This window comes from Lissotriton helveticus, chromosome 1_1 (assembly GCF_964261635.1).
Source record: "Lissotriton helveticus chromosome 1_1, aLisHel1.1, whole genome shotgun sequence".
Lineage (NCBI taxonomy): Eukaryota > Metazoa > Chordata > Amphibia > Caudata > Salamandridae > Lissotriton > Lissotriton helveticus.
In genome coordinates, this window is record NC_136057.1 from 1,080,038,394 (window position 1) to 1,080,057,719 (window position 19,326).

A 19,326-nucleotide genomic window follows, 5' to 3' on the forward strand; every position below is an offset into this window, starting at 1 on the left:
GAAGGAAGGCATGGATGGTACAAACAAACAAAAGGGAATAGGAAGACAAAGAAATGACAAACATTGAAGTAAGAGATGAGGAAATATAGAAGATGAGTGAGACAGAAGCTTAGTCAAGGTATAGATTTGATAGAGAAAGGGCGAAATGAGAGAGAGGATGGGGAGATTAGAGGCATATTGGAGAGAGTGAAGGGTACAATGCAGATTGCAGAGAGAGGAAACAGGATGAGGGAAAAGTGGAAGAGAGCAGAAAGGGAGAAAGAAAAGTGGGGAAAGTAAGGAGGTGCAAAGAGAGAAGAAAACGAAAAAAGAGAAGAAGGAGACTAGGCCAAACATGAGATAGAGTGGAACTGGGAAGATCTGAGGTAAGGTGTGAGAAGGAAATAGGAGAGGCATGGAGATAAAGAAGTGTGAGGGATGATAGGTAGAATGATTCGGGAACAAGATGCAGTGGTACGAATGGCCAGAGATGCAAGGAACCCACAGCACCCCTGTAATAGGTGCCTTTTAATACTTACTCAGTGTCGAGGGGTCAATTATTTTTAGTTTGCATTAGGGGCCATGGCACTCTTGCTACACTACTGACTTTGGTAGCTTGCACACTGCACATGCTTACATATTATTAGGTTCTTGCTTTTCTTCAGTGCACACAGCCTTGGCCTCAGTCACAGAACACCTTTATTGATGCACACAGAGAAAAGAAAATAGATGGAACATTGCCTGCACAAAGAAACACTTTTCTTGAGGTTTGGCTTATTGATCTTACCAATGTGAGTAACAGTGAACCTCATTTAACCTGCCCTTGTTATAGGTCAGAAGCTCAGCTACTCACACCAAAATCTCGAGTTCAGACAAACCTCAACTCAAGAAGAAAATACCAATTTCCACCGCCTCACTTTCTCCCCCTGAAAAATGGTTTCTGCACGTTCATGCAATAATAAAACAGTTAAAGATACTTTGCAGAAAATCTCTAGTTCAGAATCTTCCGCCATGAAGTCAATAGATAGATCCCTTTATATCAGAATATCAAACAAAGTCTATTCTTGTTTTGACTTTTTCTATTTCCTCTGCTATGAGATTGGCACAGCCTGCGCTATGTAATAGGAATAAGACACGTTTCGGGTTTCCTTGGAAAAAAGAACTCTAGCTCGAAATTCTATTTAAGTAGCTGCTTTTTTTTATTATTTAACATTGTTAGCGCCCAATGTTAGGGTTTTGCATTTTAATAGTAATTAATTAAATTGAAAACAAAATCGTTCGCAGTTTTCTGTTCTTCTTCTGAAGTATTTCGGTTTCGGAGAGCAAACTGCAAACATCTGCTGTGTATGCTTCAAGCAAAATATGAATATCGGTCTGAAAAGGAAAGAAAAGAAAATGTTACTATAATAATTAAAAAAATCGTCAATAAAATGTATATTGTACTGGCAAAAATGGTTTATCATTTTCAAAGATTAACAGAGAGGTTGCCATCTTTGGTTGCTAGACAAATGATTATATATTTATAAATGGCTAACAGTGAATTTCCTCAGGCCATCAGAAGCCATTCTTAGAGCAGCATATAAGTTGAGCTTTCAGATGGCAGGAATGTCATTATGGTGGCAGTTTCCCAGTGACTCTCTAGTCTATTGATTCTAATGATGACAGGGCCGGACTGGGAACCCAAAGCAGCCCTGGTAAATTTTGGCAAACCAGACCCTGTACAATACAAAGTAAGTGCAGTGAGAGGGCCTGATCCTTATTCCTTACTAGGTGGGTTTTGGGGGCTTCTCACCCGAGAAAATTTGGGCAAACAAGGTGCTTTCTACAACACTTTTTTCATTATATATTCAATTTTATTAGCTTTTAAAGCTTAGTAAATGATGAACTTTGACTGCCGCAGGATTCAATCATCTTTGTTGGGGCTCTTCAATGACTACTATCACCCTCCAACAGTGTCCCTCATCTCTCCATAGCCGGTCACTCACATGCATTTCGTTTGTTTTATAGCACTTCCAATACCAGTGTAGGGCTTTGGAGCACTTTAAATCACACACAAATACAGAGACAATGATTCAGACGTGTGTAAATCACTGTGTAGAGAATGTTACATAAGCATAGGGGGATTAGCAGATGATATATTCATCTCATCCCTACTGGTAGGCATTTTTCAACAGTACTTGGTCTGGAGAAGCACAAACCCTTTATAATAAGAAACTATTTCTACCCAAACAAATTCTTTTTAGCAACATTAGGATAATGAAAGACCCTGAAAAAAAACATTCTATTGTGTACTATGTGCTAGATTATTATTGTAAGATATGATGAACTGCACAGTAACAAAAGGGTCTCTGTGACAAAAGCAGTAACCCACTAAGCTATGTACATAACATTTTATGTAATCTGCATGGTACACTCCTTTGCAGCAGGCATGTCAACCCTCTGAGCTCCCTTAGATGAGCTAAACTGCCAATCAGGAAAATGAATTTCCAGAGTTATCTTGACACTTTTATTGTTGCCTGAAAAATACTGGATATACAAGGAACTCTGCAGCTGGTGCATTCAAACAGCTGCACTGCTACATAAACAGCCCCAGTAATAAAGCTGTCCCCGACCCTTGCAGCCACCCGGGCAAAATCCCGATGCCTGGAACAGTCAGTCTGGCCTTGAATGATGATTATTTACATGTCAACGTTGTTTTTATTAAGGAGGTGATCTTTGTCTTTATATACTGATGTCCTTACTTGATATGGTGATTCCTGGAGAAATCAATAGGTGTGTCTGGTATATTCATGTAGTCAGCCCTTGATAAAGCTAAAATGCCTGCCTTATATATATTTAGGTGACTTTATTTTGAAAAAACACGAGAAGTTCACTGAAAAAAACCAAAAGCTATAGTGACATTTATAGTTAGATACAGTAAAAAATAAAAATAAACATTCACTGAAAAAACAAAGGTTAATGTGACATTATTGTTATGTATTGTAAAAATATCTTACTTTACGCTAAAAAAACTCATTCACTGCAAAAACAATGGTTAAAGTGACATTTAAAACAGAAAAACATTGTAATTCAACAGTTCTATTTCAGTTCCTCTTCAGTCTTCCCCTGGCCCCCCTGTTATGGCCACGGCCTATCTTCTTAACACCCGCTCGCCGGTCAAACACCAACTGGAGCTTTTTAACCTCTTGGATTCTGATAAGCCTGACCTCCTGTTTCTCACTGAAACTTGGTTCTCTTCCGATTCACTGCCCAATCTTTTAGCGGCACTCCCTGACTCTTACTATGCCTTCCAGGCCGACCGCCCTGATGGGAAGACCGGAGGTGGAGTAGCCATGATAGTCCGCTCAAACCTTCAGTTTTAGCCTCTCTCTTTTCCCTTAATCACTGCTGTTGACTTTTTAGTTGTTCGCTCGGTTAACCTTTCGGTCCCCCTTACCTGTGCACTCTTTTATCGACCACCTCAAGCCATGCCCCACTTCATCCCAGCCATACAGGAATTGCTGGCCACCGTACTGGTCAACAACTCCTCTGTCTTGATATTGGGTGACTTCAATTACTGGCCCAGCGACCCCCAGGAGGACCTCACATCTGAAGACTTCACTGAAACTCTTCAATGGCTTAATCTCACTTCTCAAATTCACCTTTCTACTCATACACACGGTCATACCCTGGATCAGATCTGGACAGCCAACTTGCCTACTCTTTCCCCCACAGTCCTTCCTTGCACTTGGTCTGATCGCTCCCTGATCTCCTTTTCCATTGATCTTGGGGCCGTCAACAAGCCCCCCCCCCCCAAGAACGTTTGGGCCCGCAATTGGAACCGTGTGGATTCTGCTGCACTCTGTTCCTCCCTTGCGGCTTCCCTTCCCTGCTTGACTCACCTTTCTCCCGATTTTCAGGCGGCTGCTATTAACAGCTGGCTCTCTGCGTCCTGTGATCCAGTTGCACCTCTCAAGCTGGTTAGGACGTGCCGCTCTCATGAGGCCAATAGATGGTTCACCAACGATCTTAAAGCTCTCAAACTGGCACTTAGACAGGCTGAACGCCTTTGGAGGCGTGGGTATTGCCCCACCCTAAAGACACAATATTCGGCTCTTCTCCGTGGTTACAAAAAAGCCATTCTTTTAGCAAAAACTGAATACTTTTCCTCGAAGATTCTCCTTGCGGCAAATAAACCCAAGGAGATCGTCACCATCGTCCACAGCTTAGCAGCTGCCGACAGAGTCAACCCTAAACCCGCTCTCTCAATCACTTTGCAATTCCCTCAACGATTATTTTATTGAGAAGATTGCCACTATTAAACGTAACGTTCCCTTGCCTTCTGCCTCCCTCTCTCCGCCTTCTTTGTCTCCCACGTCTATCTTCCTCGACAAACTCCCTTTGATTTCCAAGGAGGTCTTTCTTACTTTGTTAAAGAAAGTGAAATCGGGGTCTCCCTCCGACTGCTGCCCTGTCCGCATTCTGAGGGAGGTCTTTTCCAGCTGCCCTGACCCCCCCTTTAACCCTCCTCAATACTTCTATCACTCAGGGAATTGTCCCAGCTTCTTTTAAATCAGCTATTGTTATCCCCATCCTAAAAAAATCCCGGGGCTCGACCCTACTTCTCTTTCTACTTTTTGACCCATCTCCCTGCTCCCATTCCTGGGAAAGATCCTGGAGAGCTATATCACCGCTTGTCTCTCGGCCTTCATCGAGGAGAACCGCTTCCTGGCCCCTCACCAGGCCAGCTTTCACCCAGCTCATTCAACGGAATCTGTTGTCATCTCCGTCCTAGACGAGCTCAAGAGCAGTGCCAATACTAACGCCCCCCAGGCCCTGATCCTTCTCGATTTGTCCGCCGCCTTCGACACGGTCGATCATTCGATCCTTCTCGACCGTGTCAGGGGCGCCGGCATTCGGGGGACCGCCCTGGCCTGGCTCGCCTCCTTTTTACAGGGTCGGACCCAAGCCGTCCAGTTGGAGGGCTTCTCTGCCCCCACCCGCTCTGTTCCCTGTGGGGTTCCCCAGGGCTCTTCTCTATCTCCCCTTCTTTTCAATCTCTATATTCAACCTCTCATAGCTGCTCTGCAAGACATGGAGGTCTCGGTATTCAACTATGCCGATGACCTTGAGCTCGTCTTCAATCTCTCTTCCTCCCCTGTTTCTATTCTCAAGCTCCAAACAACACTAATCTTCATCTATGACTGGATGAACCACAATCATTTTAAACTTAATCCGGACAAGACAGAGTTGGTTCTTACTAGTGGCTCTTCTAGCCCTTCTGCTCTCGGTCCCCCTCCCCTGCCCTCCGCCTCTGTGAAGACCCTGGGCATTAAAATTAGCCAAGACCTTACCATGCGTCCTCAGATTAGCACTGTTGTTTCCACCTGCTTTTTGGCTCTCAGGATTATACGTAAGATTTCCCGTTTCTTTTCTACCGAAGCTCTTAAACTTATCATTCTGGCCATGATTACATCTCGCCTCGATTATGGCAATGGCCTGTATGTAGGTATTCCTGCGTACGAACTTCGGCGCCTACAATCTATCCAAAACCAAGCAGCGCGCCTTATCTACAGGCTTCCGAAATTCCACCGCATCACCCCTCTGCTGAAGTCTCTTCACTGGCTGCCCATCTTACAACGATCTTTATTTAAGATGGGCTGCCTGATCTTCATGGCTTTGGCCGGCACTGCCCCAGTTTTCATCAATTCTAAGATCTGTCTTTACGTTCCCTGCAGAAGCCTCCGTTCCTCTACTCAGGTTCTACTGAACGTTCCTCGCTTTCGGAGGAACAAACTTGGTGGCATGAGGTTCTCCACCCTTGCCCCCTGCTTTTGGAATGCTCTTCCCTTTGCCATCAGGTCCATCTCCGTTTATCTGAAGTTTCGTAAAGCTCTAAAAACTCATCTTTTTTCCCCAAGCTTACCCATTGCAGTAATCCTCTGGCATCTCCTCAGTGCTGTCAACCCTTAGCGCCAAGAAACCGCCTGGTGTTAGAGCGCTCTATAAAACCTTTTAACTTCAACTTCAACTCAATTGACTAATTTATTACAAAATTAAACAATCTGTATGTTCACTTTCAGAAAATTAAGGGTCATGTAAACCTTTTAGTGATTAAATATAAGACACAAGGAAAATGATAGCTCAATGAGAGGAATTCATTACACATAAGCAATATAGGGTAAAGAAAAATAAAATACAAATAAAGACAGTGAAGCATCATCACATTGCTGCATTGGGATCCGAATAATATGTCAAATTCCTAGCCGGGGGGGAGGGAATTCAAACACAGGCACTTAAGTATTGTAGGCGTGACTACAGCAGTTTGTCTTGGAGAACCCAATACCAGCAGAAGGAATAAGGAAGGGGGTTGGGGGCACCCCAATCAGCCACCCCCACAAGGGAGGGTGCGTCCCTAAAGCTGCTGACGTGACCCTCCCCCAGTAGGAGATTCGGGAGAGCGGGGTAAGAACCACTATCTGAATAATTAGGTCTGATCAGGAGTCGATGTGTGACCAGTAGCAGTCATGTCCTTCAGTGAGTTGGTCATGGTCGTCCAATTGGCCTAAACTCAATTAACTATAGCTCAAAACCTCACCTTAAAATTCTTATTACCTCACATATTAAATCACTCATGACCAATGTTACCTCTAATTTTTTTACTCTGTGTGCGGCAGTGTGAGGTCTCTTTGCGCTCCAGCCAAGGCAATGTGCGCAAGAACCCGACCGTGAGTGTGGGGGCAGTGACAGGGGTTCTGACACTGGTGTTGTGCAGATAAATGGCGGAGGAGGCCTGTTTGATGGGGCAGGCAGGGCTGGACTTGGAACCCAAAGTAGTCCTGGCAATTTTGCAGCACCGGCTCCCACCCACCAAGGGAAGGGTGAAGGGGGGGTGGGCAAGTGTCAAGCACTACTGCTTAAAACCAGTCCCCAGCACTGCTGCTTTTGTTACTGAGGGACCAAATTGCAGCATCGCTGCAAAACTGCCCCCAGTAACAAAACTGGCCCCCACTGCTCCAAAACTGACCATCACCCTTCCAACATCCCAGGCAAACGCCCGATGCCTGCTAAGGCCAGCCCAGCCAGGGCGGTGGCCTTCGTATTGGTGACTGGCGTACAATGGTTGTGTCATGTTCTAAATGAGAAAGTGCAGTACAGAGCATCTGCAACCACAACAATGCTACACTAATATCTATTAGGAAACCCGGGGCAACCAGCCTCACTCCATAGTGCCAGTGAACCTGTTCTTTCCTAACTAACTATACAGCAGCTGCTCAGGGACATTTTAAGGACTTTGAGCGTAGGCCAAAGGTATTTTGGGGGCGTCTGTGCGGATCAGCTTTAAATTTATGATCCAGTTTCAGCTTTCTCGTGTCCTTTTGGCCAGATCCCTAACAGTCCACAGACACACTGGTTAAAATTCCAAATGTGTTTATAGGTAATATTCAGGGATAGTGATGTATTTTTCCAATATTGCAACACAGTAGAATCTCACTAATACTACTGCAAATAAGCACTGTGACATCCTCCCATTTCTCATATCTGAGATCCTGTTTGGATCTAAAATGTTAAAAAATTATGGATGTTGCATGAAACAAACACATTTGTCATAAAATGACGAATACAACGTCAAACATTACCCAGATTAAAAATAAATGAAAGGAAAATGTTATTTGCAATAATCTGTTTAAGAATTATTCAAGGTCATCAGGGCAAGACTCTCTGCAGAGCGGAGCTGGCTCTATTAAGGCGGTGGTTACTCCACTCTTTAAAACTGATAATCAAGAGTCAGTTGCAAACTATGAGATAGTGTGTTCCATATGCTTGGGGCTTGCACTGAGAAAGGTCCAACCCATTCCTCCCTCCCCCCCCCCCACCACCACCCAGATGCATCTATAAACATGGGGAATTCAAAGTTGGACAGTGGAGGTAAAAGTAAATCTGGTTGGAATACATCTCTTTAGTCACCTTGGAATAAATAGTGGGATTTATCATAGAGGAAGTGGTGCACAATGCAGGACGTCTCGAAGATGCTGCATATGCAGGTAGAAAGCCGTCTCCCAAAATAAATACAATGCATAGGCAATTCGAAGAGGGTTTCTTAATCGCAAATGGCTGTCACAAGACTTGTAATCTGAGTTTTAAACCTGACCAAGTTCAGATTCTTTGCGAGACACGTATAAAAAGTGTGAAAACAAATGTGGATTTCTATGTATTGCAGTATTCTAGTTTTACATATAGATGGCAAAGTGTGTAGCAATATTTTATAGGCAACTATGGATGCATTTCATATTGGTTAGAATTAATATGCTTGCTAAATGTAATGGTTATAATAGACCCAAGAAGCACACAGATCAAGGTTGAAGTTGTACATTTACACATTTCTGCAAAGTGTAACCTACCATTTTGTACCTGGAAACTGGGAGTAGGATTTTTAGTTTTCATGAAAGATACGTACTTTTTCCTCAAGTATGTCTCATGCTTCCTCAAGGAGGAGATCCTGCCACCTGATCATTAGATAAATTTTTGCTGAAAGTAATAGTTTCTGACACAAGATTATATTCTATAGACTTTTATTGATATAAACCGTATACAAACGCTCCTACATTTTATGTATTTTAGTGATAAGCTCCAACAGGGAAACATCCTTTACAACGAAACTTTTACAACGCAGTGCTATTACAGTGCAGGTTTTACAACGAAAACCATTACAACGCATTGCACTGGGGGGCGCTCTAGGATAGGGAATAGATTTAATTTACTATCCAACACCTTCCCTACTATCCATGGGGACTGGAGTTGGAATAGTAAATTAAACTATTCACTATCCAGCACCCCAAAGCGCTATGCGTTGTAACAGCATGCATTGTAAAAACTGCGTTGTAACAGCATGCGTGGTAAAAACATGCATTGTAGTGTCATACATCCGCTCCAACATACTCTTTACTTGCAAGGGGTCTTGGTCAGTTGAAATAACAATTGTCTTCTAATTATTTATTACTGCTTTTTTGTTTGCATTAAACACAAGTTACACTTTGAGCTTCTCCAGATGCTGAGTTTATATTTAACACAATGTAAAAATGTCAATGTCCCAAATGTGGCCTAGTGGCTATGATTGCCAAATTTGGAACCTAAAGACGAAGGTTACAATTCCACACTTGGCGCTTGGCTCAAGTCAGTGTGATTCTGGGCAAATATCTTAATCTCCCTGTGCCTAAATGTCTGAAATATATTTATGTAATCCCCAGTCACAGTACACAATCCATCGAGTGCCAGGGCTGCCTTGTGTAATGTACAAAGCACCACTGCTTCTTGAATAGGCACACGCTATGTAAATACCATTACAAACAAGCTCTTCCGGCTTTTCTCTGACTTAAATAGTTCACCCAGGGCCATATGTATCAAGAAAGAGTTTTGCAATTCTCAAATTGCGATTTTTAGTGAATCGCAATTAGAGAATCGAAAAATGCAATGTATGTAGGATTGCAAAAAATGTTGCGAATCCTACATATTCCTTATTTGAGAATCATAAATTGAGATTCACAATTAAGGAATACCTTCCCATTCATTCCTATGGGCTAGGAGGCCCATAGGAATGAATCGGAAGACATTCTCAATTTGCGATTACCAATTAAAGAATCGCAAATTGAGAATGCAATTTCAAGGGTGCAAGGGTGCCAAAAGGACACCCTGTTGCACCCCTGAAATATGCATGTGTGCACATTTTGTGCACATACATGCCCTAATGTATGTATGACTTATGGCACTTTTAAAAAATGAGAAAGTGCTTTTTTTTTTTTAAAGAAAATCGCAAATTACCACCAACTTCAAGTTGGTGGTAATTTGCAATTCCTTAAGGCCAAATAGCAAGTTTCTGGTGCTTGCAGAATTGCATTTAAGGAATCGCAATTTGCAATTCCTTAATTGCATTTGTAAAATAGAGAATCGCAAATTTTGCAATTCTCTATTTTGCGATGGCTTTGGAATAATACATCCCAAAAGGCTTTTTCCAATTCGCAAACGGGCCGATTCTGAGAATCTGCCCATATGCAAACGGGAAAAAGGCTTGATACATATGGCCCGTATAGTCTTAACCCTTGCTGGGTTTGCACCTTTGTGCCGAGGCATATTTTCAGGCCCCGAGGTCACCTATGCTTAGGGAGGGATATTAGCCCCTCTCGGTCTTTCAACCCTAGATATAATCTCTCGGACACTTTAGTTCTACAAAATCTTAACTCAATGACCAATCTTGCTGATTAGGTATATTTCGTGGTGTGTGCGATTCCCTTCCAAGCCAAAAACATATTTTGAAATGACAGTCTGCCGAATTATTTCAGAACGCGGGAAAGCAGTTATTTCTGCCGAATTCTTTCTACTAGCGACACACAGCTGCTGTCGTTTTCAAAAGTGTACTTGTGGACGGTGAACTGTTTCCATTTGCTTTAAACTCGATACTCTGTCCATGGATAGAAGGAATGAGCATTAATACTTTGTATAAATAACTTGTAAGCACTGCTACAGTATATAACAATTCATATTATGTTGCAGATAACATGAATTTGCGAAAAACACATCTGGGTATGGAACATGATGAAACAATGTTCCTACCCGCGTGGAGCTGTGCGCGAGTTATTTTGTTTCTTTCTATTGCTCGTCAAGTGGAGAGCTCCTGGAGAATGAATGTGCGCATCAGTACAGGGCAACTAATCTTTGTTCTGGAAAGAAACTGGATACTTTTTCTACAATACTTCTTGCAATCGACCAAAGGACAGTAACAAAGATTGTCACACATGCAACAAATTGCATAGTTTTGAGGTAACACTTACTTCTGTTAGATGGGACCAAGCTGAAGAAAGCAGCGCATTATGTATTACAGATGAAAGTTCTGCAATGGAAGCCCAAGTTTGACATCATCAGTGCTCACGGTGCCATAGTCCAACAAGTGTCTGACAACATAAAGGGCAACTTTCAGCTTCTTGACCGGAGGGAGTTTGTGAGGTGGCACAGTCATATGTGTAGAGGAGAACTAGATAAGCTTCAGTTGCCAGTGGCGTACCACAAAGTGGTGGGGCTACACTGCAGAATGTGAGTACACATATATTGCAGATATTTATTGGCATGTGGCTGAGTAGAGGCCCCTAGAAGGGTTGGGGCTCCCCTGTGCCCCAGGGGCCTGTGTTCCGCTAATACATGCCGTATAACTTACAGTGCAAAGACAATCTGAGGTGGCACTTTTAGTGGGAATGGGAATGTGCACCGTTTATGAGGTCTTGATAGCTTAAACTTATTGGTATGGACCTGCAGAGTGTGAGGCAGTGTTCATCCAGCATGTGCAATTATGCCAGCTATAGTGTGCATGTGCATCAGAGGCCAGGCAAGCAGAAATTTGCAGCAAGATACCAGGGCCAGTTGGACACAAGCAGAATTACGGCTGAGAAGCAATAATGATGTAAAACCTTCTAAGTCACCTGACAGCACAGGGATGCCATTAAGTTAGAAGTACTTTGGAAGAGAAAATGATGGCTGCCCACTGAGTGCAAAGTTAGTGTTAGCTTAGTGAATCTTGGCAGATCCTTCAAGGAAAGACTGGGAAACACAATCAGGCCTGAAAATGATTACTAACTAGTCACACTTTCACTTGTGTAATTGAGATTAGCCACTACTCCAGGCCCTCTCTGGGGAGGTTCAGTTATAGACTTGTCACATAAAGAAACTCTAAGTATTTTTTTTAAATGTTGGATAAAACACCAAACAAATTACAGGCAGATTTGAAATTGCACTAATGAAATATGACATTATTTTAGGGTATGCCCAGGTAGCAAAGCACAATGTATCCAAAGCAGAGAATTACATACATACCTATAAAAAGATTATAGGAACCAGTTCATGTTAACATGCACACTAGTGTACAAGCTTAGCAACCCCTATTTCAAGAACAACCCTCAAAAAGAACAGATGCCTTGGCTTTGGGGAGCGCGGTGGACAATGCAAAAGCGACTGGTTTTGAAATGTTCGCTTATAAACTTTTTGGCCTCAGATATTAAATTTTTGATTAGTTTATGTGGCCCTGGTTCCTTACTACCCAGGCATGAAAAGTGCACAGAATGCCCTTCTCTACAATGTTTCAGGATATATAAACCATCGCCTGCCAATCGAGAAACCATAATTGCCCGCTCTGTGTAATACACTGTTGTGCCTGAATCCACATTGCCAAGATATACAGCACCATTGTCTGACAAAAAACATTCCTAGTATGTAAAGCCCTATTGCTATACAAGCATCCATATTGTCCTGGTTTGTACAACACCAATGCCATTCAAATTAGAATACCCATTGCCTTTGTGTGTATGAATACAGGAAATCAAATTGCTCCGATAGTTATACCACTTTTACATTGCATGAACCACTGCCGGCCTGTCATGCTTAATAGGGGCTGTTTTGCTGCCCACAACTGACCCTAGTGCCAGCTACTTAGAAGAAGTCTGAAGCGTGTGTTTCAGTCTTCCAATACAGTTCTAATGCCTATACTGTGTGGAGTTAGCACATGCCACAGGTACCAGTTCCTAACTTGTCTGACCCGGTCAAGAAGCTGCTTGTAGAATGTCGAAAAAAATGTTTTTGAGTTTGAGGAAATATTTAGGCAGCTCAACTGGATTTTGCCAACTACAGGGGCTAAGGCTAGCACTACAATGGCGCCACAAGCTTTTTCAGAGGTGGTTCATAGCAGTATATCCACCCCCAAAGATAGACCTCTGGAACATGAAAAATGCCAGAATGAATGGCTGGTCAGTATTGGCTATGAGTGGTTTGGAAAAGGCACTGGGCACATTTTCTGGGTATATACAATTCATGATGTTGCATTTAAATTCTGAGCTTTCATAAAGAGAGGGGGCTCAACGCAAACTGCCCTGCAACTTGCAAAGTACTTTGTGTTAAATGGGTTGCCCTCTTTGGAATCCCACTGTAGTTCGCACGTTGGCATATCTTGACTGGGAATTTCATTTGACTAGAGAACTTTTTCTAAGGACATTAGAATACCTCTCTCTGGAGGCTTTAGTGCCATATAATTCCTTGAATCTATTAATGTATTTATGTTCATGGTCACAGCACATGAGCTGTGTCATGCCTTATGTATTGTGCTTCAAGATAGGAAATGAATATATGTTTATACCATATTTTTAAACACATGGAAAGCAATAGTTGGGGCAGGCACAGGTCTGATTCAGCGTGGCGGATGTACTCAAATTTCTAGTCTGCCTTCTAACTTAAAACAAGCTACAGGTCAATCAAATATAAACACTGATCTCGTAGGTGGAAATCATATACAGAAGTCTTGTCCACTTTCCAGCTCCCGCTTACACAATGAGCTTGGAAAAGTTGTGCTTACTCAAATATTTACAACAAGGGGTGGTGATGGACAGAGTCTCTGAATTAAGCAGAGTACTCTCACCCAGTCAAGAGATCAGGGCTAGATCCAACACCGTTTTTTAGCTCATTGCACCATCCCAGTTTCAGAACCTGGCAGTATGCAAATTAGTCTGTCCCTGGCCCAGTGCATCATGGGAACAGGGCAGACCAGACTACAAAAGCCCCTACACACAATAAGAATGGCGTTCTTGATCATATATGGGTAGCGGACATCCTGGTTGAGGTAGGTGATCTCCTTCTACCATGGTTTGTTCACTTTTCATCTTTCAGTGGTGATTATGAAGGCAACTCATCAATCAAAGTACTTAAGACTGGAAGGGACTGGAAATTTGTGAGGGTTTAGAATCTGCGCTCGGTCGCCCCCTAAAATGTCTTTAATTCATAAAGTGATTAAAGCAACAGTGGGGTCCTGGCATGATTACTGCAGCTCTTTTTGTCTGACCCACCCTAGGTATGCTTTAGACAAACGTTTGGTTTCCAAACTATAGCACCAAGAGTCATGCTGAATCTGTCTCGCAGAACATCTGTTTCCCACCATCTTAACCATTTACACTGGCTGTCAACTGAGAAGAGGATGAAGTTCAAATTAATCACCATTTGTCACATAGGCATATATGGACCTTTTCCCACATTTGTAAAGCATGTGACTGAGATCCATACGCCACATAAGAACCTGCGTTTGTTCTCGGACTCTCCCTCGAATATGTAGAGCTAGTCAAGGGGTCGAATGTTCTTCCCATTTAATTACATACCATAATTAATCTCAGAGACATTAGGACATGACAAAAGGTTTATTTAAATAAATAATTAACCAATAGAAGGCTGAACTATCACCAGGACATCTTTTTAATAATTGTGTGCTGATAGAACCGTTAACATAACAAGGAAACTCTCATTTGCACCATTATTGCAGTGAAAGATCATTCTTTGCGTATATCATGTAAAATGGTCAGCAATTGTTCACAGTAACTTTAAGAAAGTTTTGTCTGCTCGTTTCACAGTACAAACAGAAATGATGCTGATCATACAATGACAATATTCTTAAGTACAAAGAACAAGTTCTTTCAAGTCCAATCACAACATTGTTAATTTTATTCATGCCTATTTATATCTTGATAGAGACGTATTTAGATCCATGAATGCTTTTATATCTCCAGCTTTTTCTTCATCATCAATATGTCCAGCTCTCAGTTTAGGATAATGACATTGCCAACTTCTGCTACGTCCTAGATTCAAAATATATAGAAGGGTACTGTTCTCCTATGGCCTTCATGACCTCTCAGATTTCAACACACTATGTCATTGGACAATGTACTATCTGTCCTGCATGGTACTCTTTTATCTACTGGAATATGAGAATGGTGAATCTCTATTGAAGTATGCTAAGTGGACTCCCAGGACAATCCTTGACCAGTGGCTGGATTTCTTACAAGTTTGCTCTTCTGTTTTTTGCCTAGCCTTCAGGGAAATAATCACCTACTATCTTACTGCTGGCACCTTTTAGGAGGAATGGAAAAGAGGGGTGGTAAATGTGTTACTAAAAAACAACTGGTAAATGATCTTTCCAATCAATTAGCAATTTAACTAGAAAATAGTGATTTGCGGATATACAACAATTATGCTTTAGAAGATCATCCATAGGCACAGAAACAGCCCTGCCACTTGCTTCAGAGGAGCTATGATGTGTTGTTGATCAAGGTGACTCAGCAGCTCTGCTGTTACTCGATGTGTTGATGACATTTAAATCAGTTGACCAGGACATCTTCTTAACAGATTTAAAAGGACTTGGTACATAAACACAAGTGCTTCCATGATAAACCTCAATCCTCAGCTAGCAGAAATAAGAGGTGGTTTTACCCTCTTTTTTTCTCTAAAGCTCAGGGGAACTCTTTTGGCAGGTCTCAGTGCTTTCCATTTAGCCCATTCTTTTTAATATCTATATTCACCTTAGATTGTGGCAATTAGATTGTATGTTAACTTTACTCTTTAATACACAGCTGACATTCAGATCATATTTCGAATGGACAGGCAATCACCTGGCATGGCCATGCAGTTGCCTTAATGCCCCTTAGCTGTTCAATATTGTAAAATTGCTAAACCTTCAGCAATTAAGAGCCAACAAGACAGACCTCTTAGTGGCAGACAGAAATCCAGGTAGGTGGGATAACGCTTCTTGGCCCTCAGTCCTGTGCTCTGCACCATTACTATTCACATCAGTTAACTCTCTTAGAGTTTATCTTGATTCTAAATTCTCTGTGGGGACCCATATCAAGACGGTGGTCTCATCTTGTTTTGTTACAAATTAAAGTTCTTTTTCTAAAAATGCCCAAACTTACTTCTAGCCAACACCTGTTTCGAACAGGCCAATATGCCTCAAGGTCTTGAGGACTGAATACATTACAATTCCAAGATATTTAAAAGTTCCATCAATCCATATTCAGCTCCGAACTCTCACTCACCACACTTCTGTACCGTGTGATCGGTGACAACTCAAACAAAATACTTTTGGACCACACTGTTCAACGGGGTTGGAAAAATACTTGTAGACTAATTTTTCTTGTGTGCTGTGCAACATCAGAAATCTTCTCTGTTTTTGAAGCCCAAGAACTAACAGACATAGAAAAAGGATGGCAGAATAGATACCTTAGGGGGGGGAAGGGAAGCAACTAGCTCTCCTCTCCTAAAATATGTTATGCCTGAAGGTGAGAGAATGCGCTGAGAGGAACAGGAGCAGTAGTTTGGGCATGATCGGAAATAACATGATCAGAAGGCAGGGTTCAATCTGGGAGGGCTGCAAGCAATTGAGGTGGGACATCAGCCAATTGGATTGGCCTAGGTAAGAAGCACGAATAGTCATGTGTTACTTCGAGTTAGATAGGTAAGATGATTTGACCTCTACTTATGCTTAATATATTTATCTATCCCATCTCTAAGGACTTCATGTATTGTTGGATAAAAATACTACAACGAGATAGAAAGGGCAATTGGTCCAGGACCACACAATTCTGGCCAAATAATGCAGCGAAAACTCAGGTAATCTTTTCCATGGTTAGACATATGTAGCAGTCAGCAGTCACTCAATCTCCAGTTTTAAAGAACATTTAAAAACAAATCTAGTTCTTTCTCTCTTATGTGACTACTGAACTTTTTAATTGCTGTCCTCTTTATTTCTGATACATACCAATTGCATGTGGAACTGCTTTAGCATCTCTTCTTGAAGATAAAACATGTCTTGATGGAATGCTTCCCTTAGAAATATAAGAAAAACAAGAATTTTAAGTATTTACATGGAAATACTAGTGCTGTCCATCCACGTAGTGCATCCCTGACTATTATGTACATTTTTAAGTTTAGTAATGGTTAACAGTGTTCTCAAACAAAATACAAGAGTTTCTTTAACTTTTAACCAAAATTTGAATCAATTGACCAACATAAATACATCAATGCTACAGAGACAATTTCTTTCAGCAAATATTATCCAGACTTTCTCGGTGACTGCTGTTTATAGTAATGCTTCTCCTTTATCAATTACAGATCCCCTGATTTCAAATGTGGCTGTGTTGTTTTCATAATAATGACCTATGCAAAAGGTTCACCATTCTCTAAGGTTCAATGTTAAATAGCCTGCGTTTGCTCAATAATGGGCTATGTTAAAGCTTTTTATTTTAATCGAACAACTTAGTTCAGATCTGGACTACTTTTGCAATGTCTTGCCTCATAGACTCATGCTTAATGGAACGAATAGAATGGTGCACACCTTGCAAGATCAAAAGTCATTTTAAAAGATTAATTTGGCTTCTTAAAATTTTGTCAACATCTTATTCCTCATTACAACTTCTTAATAGCTGTTTTATGTAGCATGCAATCCCTATACTTAACACTATTTATCCTTCAAACACACAAGACGTCATATGCAGCTATTAGCTAAACTTGTAAATGAAATGTTAACACTAGCGGCCTTACATTGATAGTTAACATAGTACATTTTCAACTACCTGAAGGACAAAAGTTGCTACATTTTTCATTTTCAAAATAGATTGCATACTTCCATGATTCCAAAAAACAAACAAAAATGTAGCTCACTTGTGTTTAGGTCTAAATGTCCTCTGACCATCTGTTACCTGCAGGCACCAATCCTCCTTAGCAAAGCGATTTAAGTGAGATCTTCTACATGAATGATCAATGGCATGTAATGATGCCTGAATTTTAACTCCAAAGACTCTTGGAGAGGAGTCATTTCTGTGAAATACAAATATTGCCTTAGTGTAACTGTAACTCCGCAGCCATCTATATGCTCAATGTGAACCAATGCTTTCAAGCTGTGTCTGTCTCTGGTACGTAAAAATTCACTCCTGGGTCTTACATCTTAGGCAAGAAACTGTTGAATAAATTTGACAGTACTGAACATTTACATTTGTGTATTAGTTTGAAGGTCATTTGTATACTCTTATACAATTTCAGATCCGGACATGTGTAACACTTTGTTTCAGTATTATCACATGATCTAGATGCCAGAATCGTACCGCGAAGAACTTTGAGGCGGAGTTCTGGGGCCTGATGTGCTGTGGCACTTTTATAGAAAAACAAACTGATCTTTTTTTATTATTTGCACTGCGCGCTGACTGCTATCGCGTTGTGTATATTTTAATTATTTGCTTGCGCTGAGTGCTAGCGCGTGTCACCGTTTGTCCTAGTGCCGCTCCCTGAACCATCGCGCTGATTGCAAGCGCTAGCACCGCTGACTGCTGAGTGTTTTTACATTTTTGGACAGGCTGTTTTTTCTGCCTCCGTGACCCTTTATTTCCCACTAGTACCTTTTCTTTTTCTGCACCTGAGGCGGATAGCCAGGTGCATTCTTCACGCTCTTCCTTTACACTTTGTTTCTGGTCTTCCCCGCTTGTGTTGGGTGGCAACAGCACCCTGGGGGGGGACCTGTCTTTTCTCTCAATCCCATTGTAGTTCGGCATACGAGGTGCCGCTGGGTACTGTGGGATAGGAGCAGTGGCCATCTTGGGAAGAGTTTTGCACGCCGGTCGGCGGACCAGCAGTGCGGCTCTCCTTCCACTCCCCCTGCGCGACTATAAGTTCGAGCTGTAGCTCGTGCAGGGTTGATGCCAGAATCGTACCGCATAGAACTTTGAGGCGGAGTTCTGGGGCCTAATGTGCTGTGGCACTTTTATAAAAAAACAAACTGATCTTTTTTATTATTTGTACTACGCGCTGACTGCTATCGCGTTGTGTATATTTTAATTATTTGCTTGCGCCGAGTGCTAGCGCGTGTCACCGTTTGTCCTAGTGCTGCTCCCTGAACCATCGCGCTGATTGTAAGCGCTAGCACCTCTGACTGCTGAGTGTTTTTACATTTTTGGACAGGCTGTGTCTTCTGCCTCCCTGACCCTTTATTTCCCACTGGTACCTTTTCTGTTTCTGCACCTGAGGCGGAAAGCCGGGTGCATTCTTCACGCTCTTCCTTTACACTTTGTTTCTGGTCTTCCCCGCTTGTGTTGGGTGGCAACAGCACCATGGGGGGGACCTGTCTTTTCTCTCATTCCCATTGTAGTTCGGTATGCGAGGTACCGCTGGGTACTGTGGGATAGGAGCAGTGGCCATCTTGGGAGGAGTTTTGCACGCCGGTCGGCAGACCAGCAGTGCGGCTCTCCTTCCACCCCCCCTACGCAACTATAAGTTTAGAGGCGTTTCCCTCCGCGCAGCGGACGCGCTGTGCGGACGCTCCCATCCCGCGCCAAAGGAGCGCCTAAGGAAAGCCGTCTGCGCCAGTCAGCGTCCCGGATGCGGAAGGGTGCGGACGTGGGCTTTTTTTTCCTTGGCTGTTTCTTCATCTTCTTGCCACTATGTGCTCTTACACTTCTGCTGAGCTCCTTTCCCTTCGGGGCGAGGTGGCTACTTGCCGCTGCGTTTTTCCGGGTTGGCGGGTATTGA

At 42.3% G+C, this 19,326-nt stretch overlaps 1 protein-coding gene across 1 annotated transcript in view; it reads right to left on the reverse strand.

Moving 5' to 3' along the window:
* Nucleotides 1–1,170: 1,170 nt before the first annotated feature.
* LOC144821249 (protein NEDD1-like) overlaps nucleotides 1,171–19,326 on the reverse strand; it is a 478,128-nt gene continuing 459,972 nt past the window's right edge. Inside the window, exons 12-13 of the mRNA XM_078678026.1 lie at nucleotides 16,568–16,634; nucleotides 1,171–1,353 (exon numbers count right to left, since the gene is read on the reverse strand). Of these exons, the coding sequence (XP_078534152.1) occupies nucleotides 1,237–1,353; nucleotides 16,568–16,634 (184 nt within the window). The 3' untranslated portion in view covers nucleotides 1,171–1,236. The remainder of the gene's footprint in view (nucleotides 1,354–16,567; nucleotides 16,635–19,326) is intronic.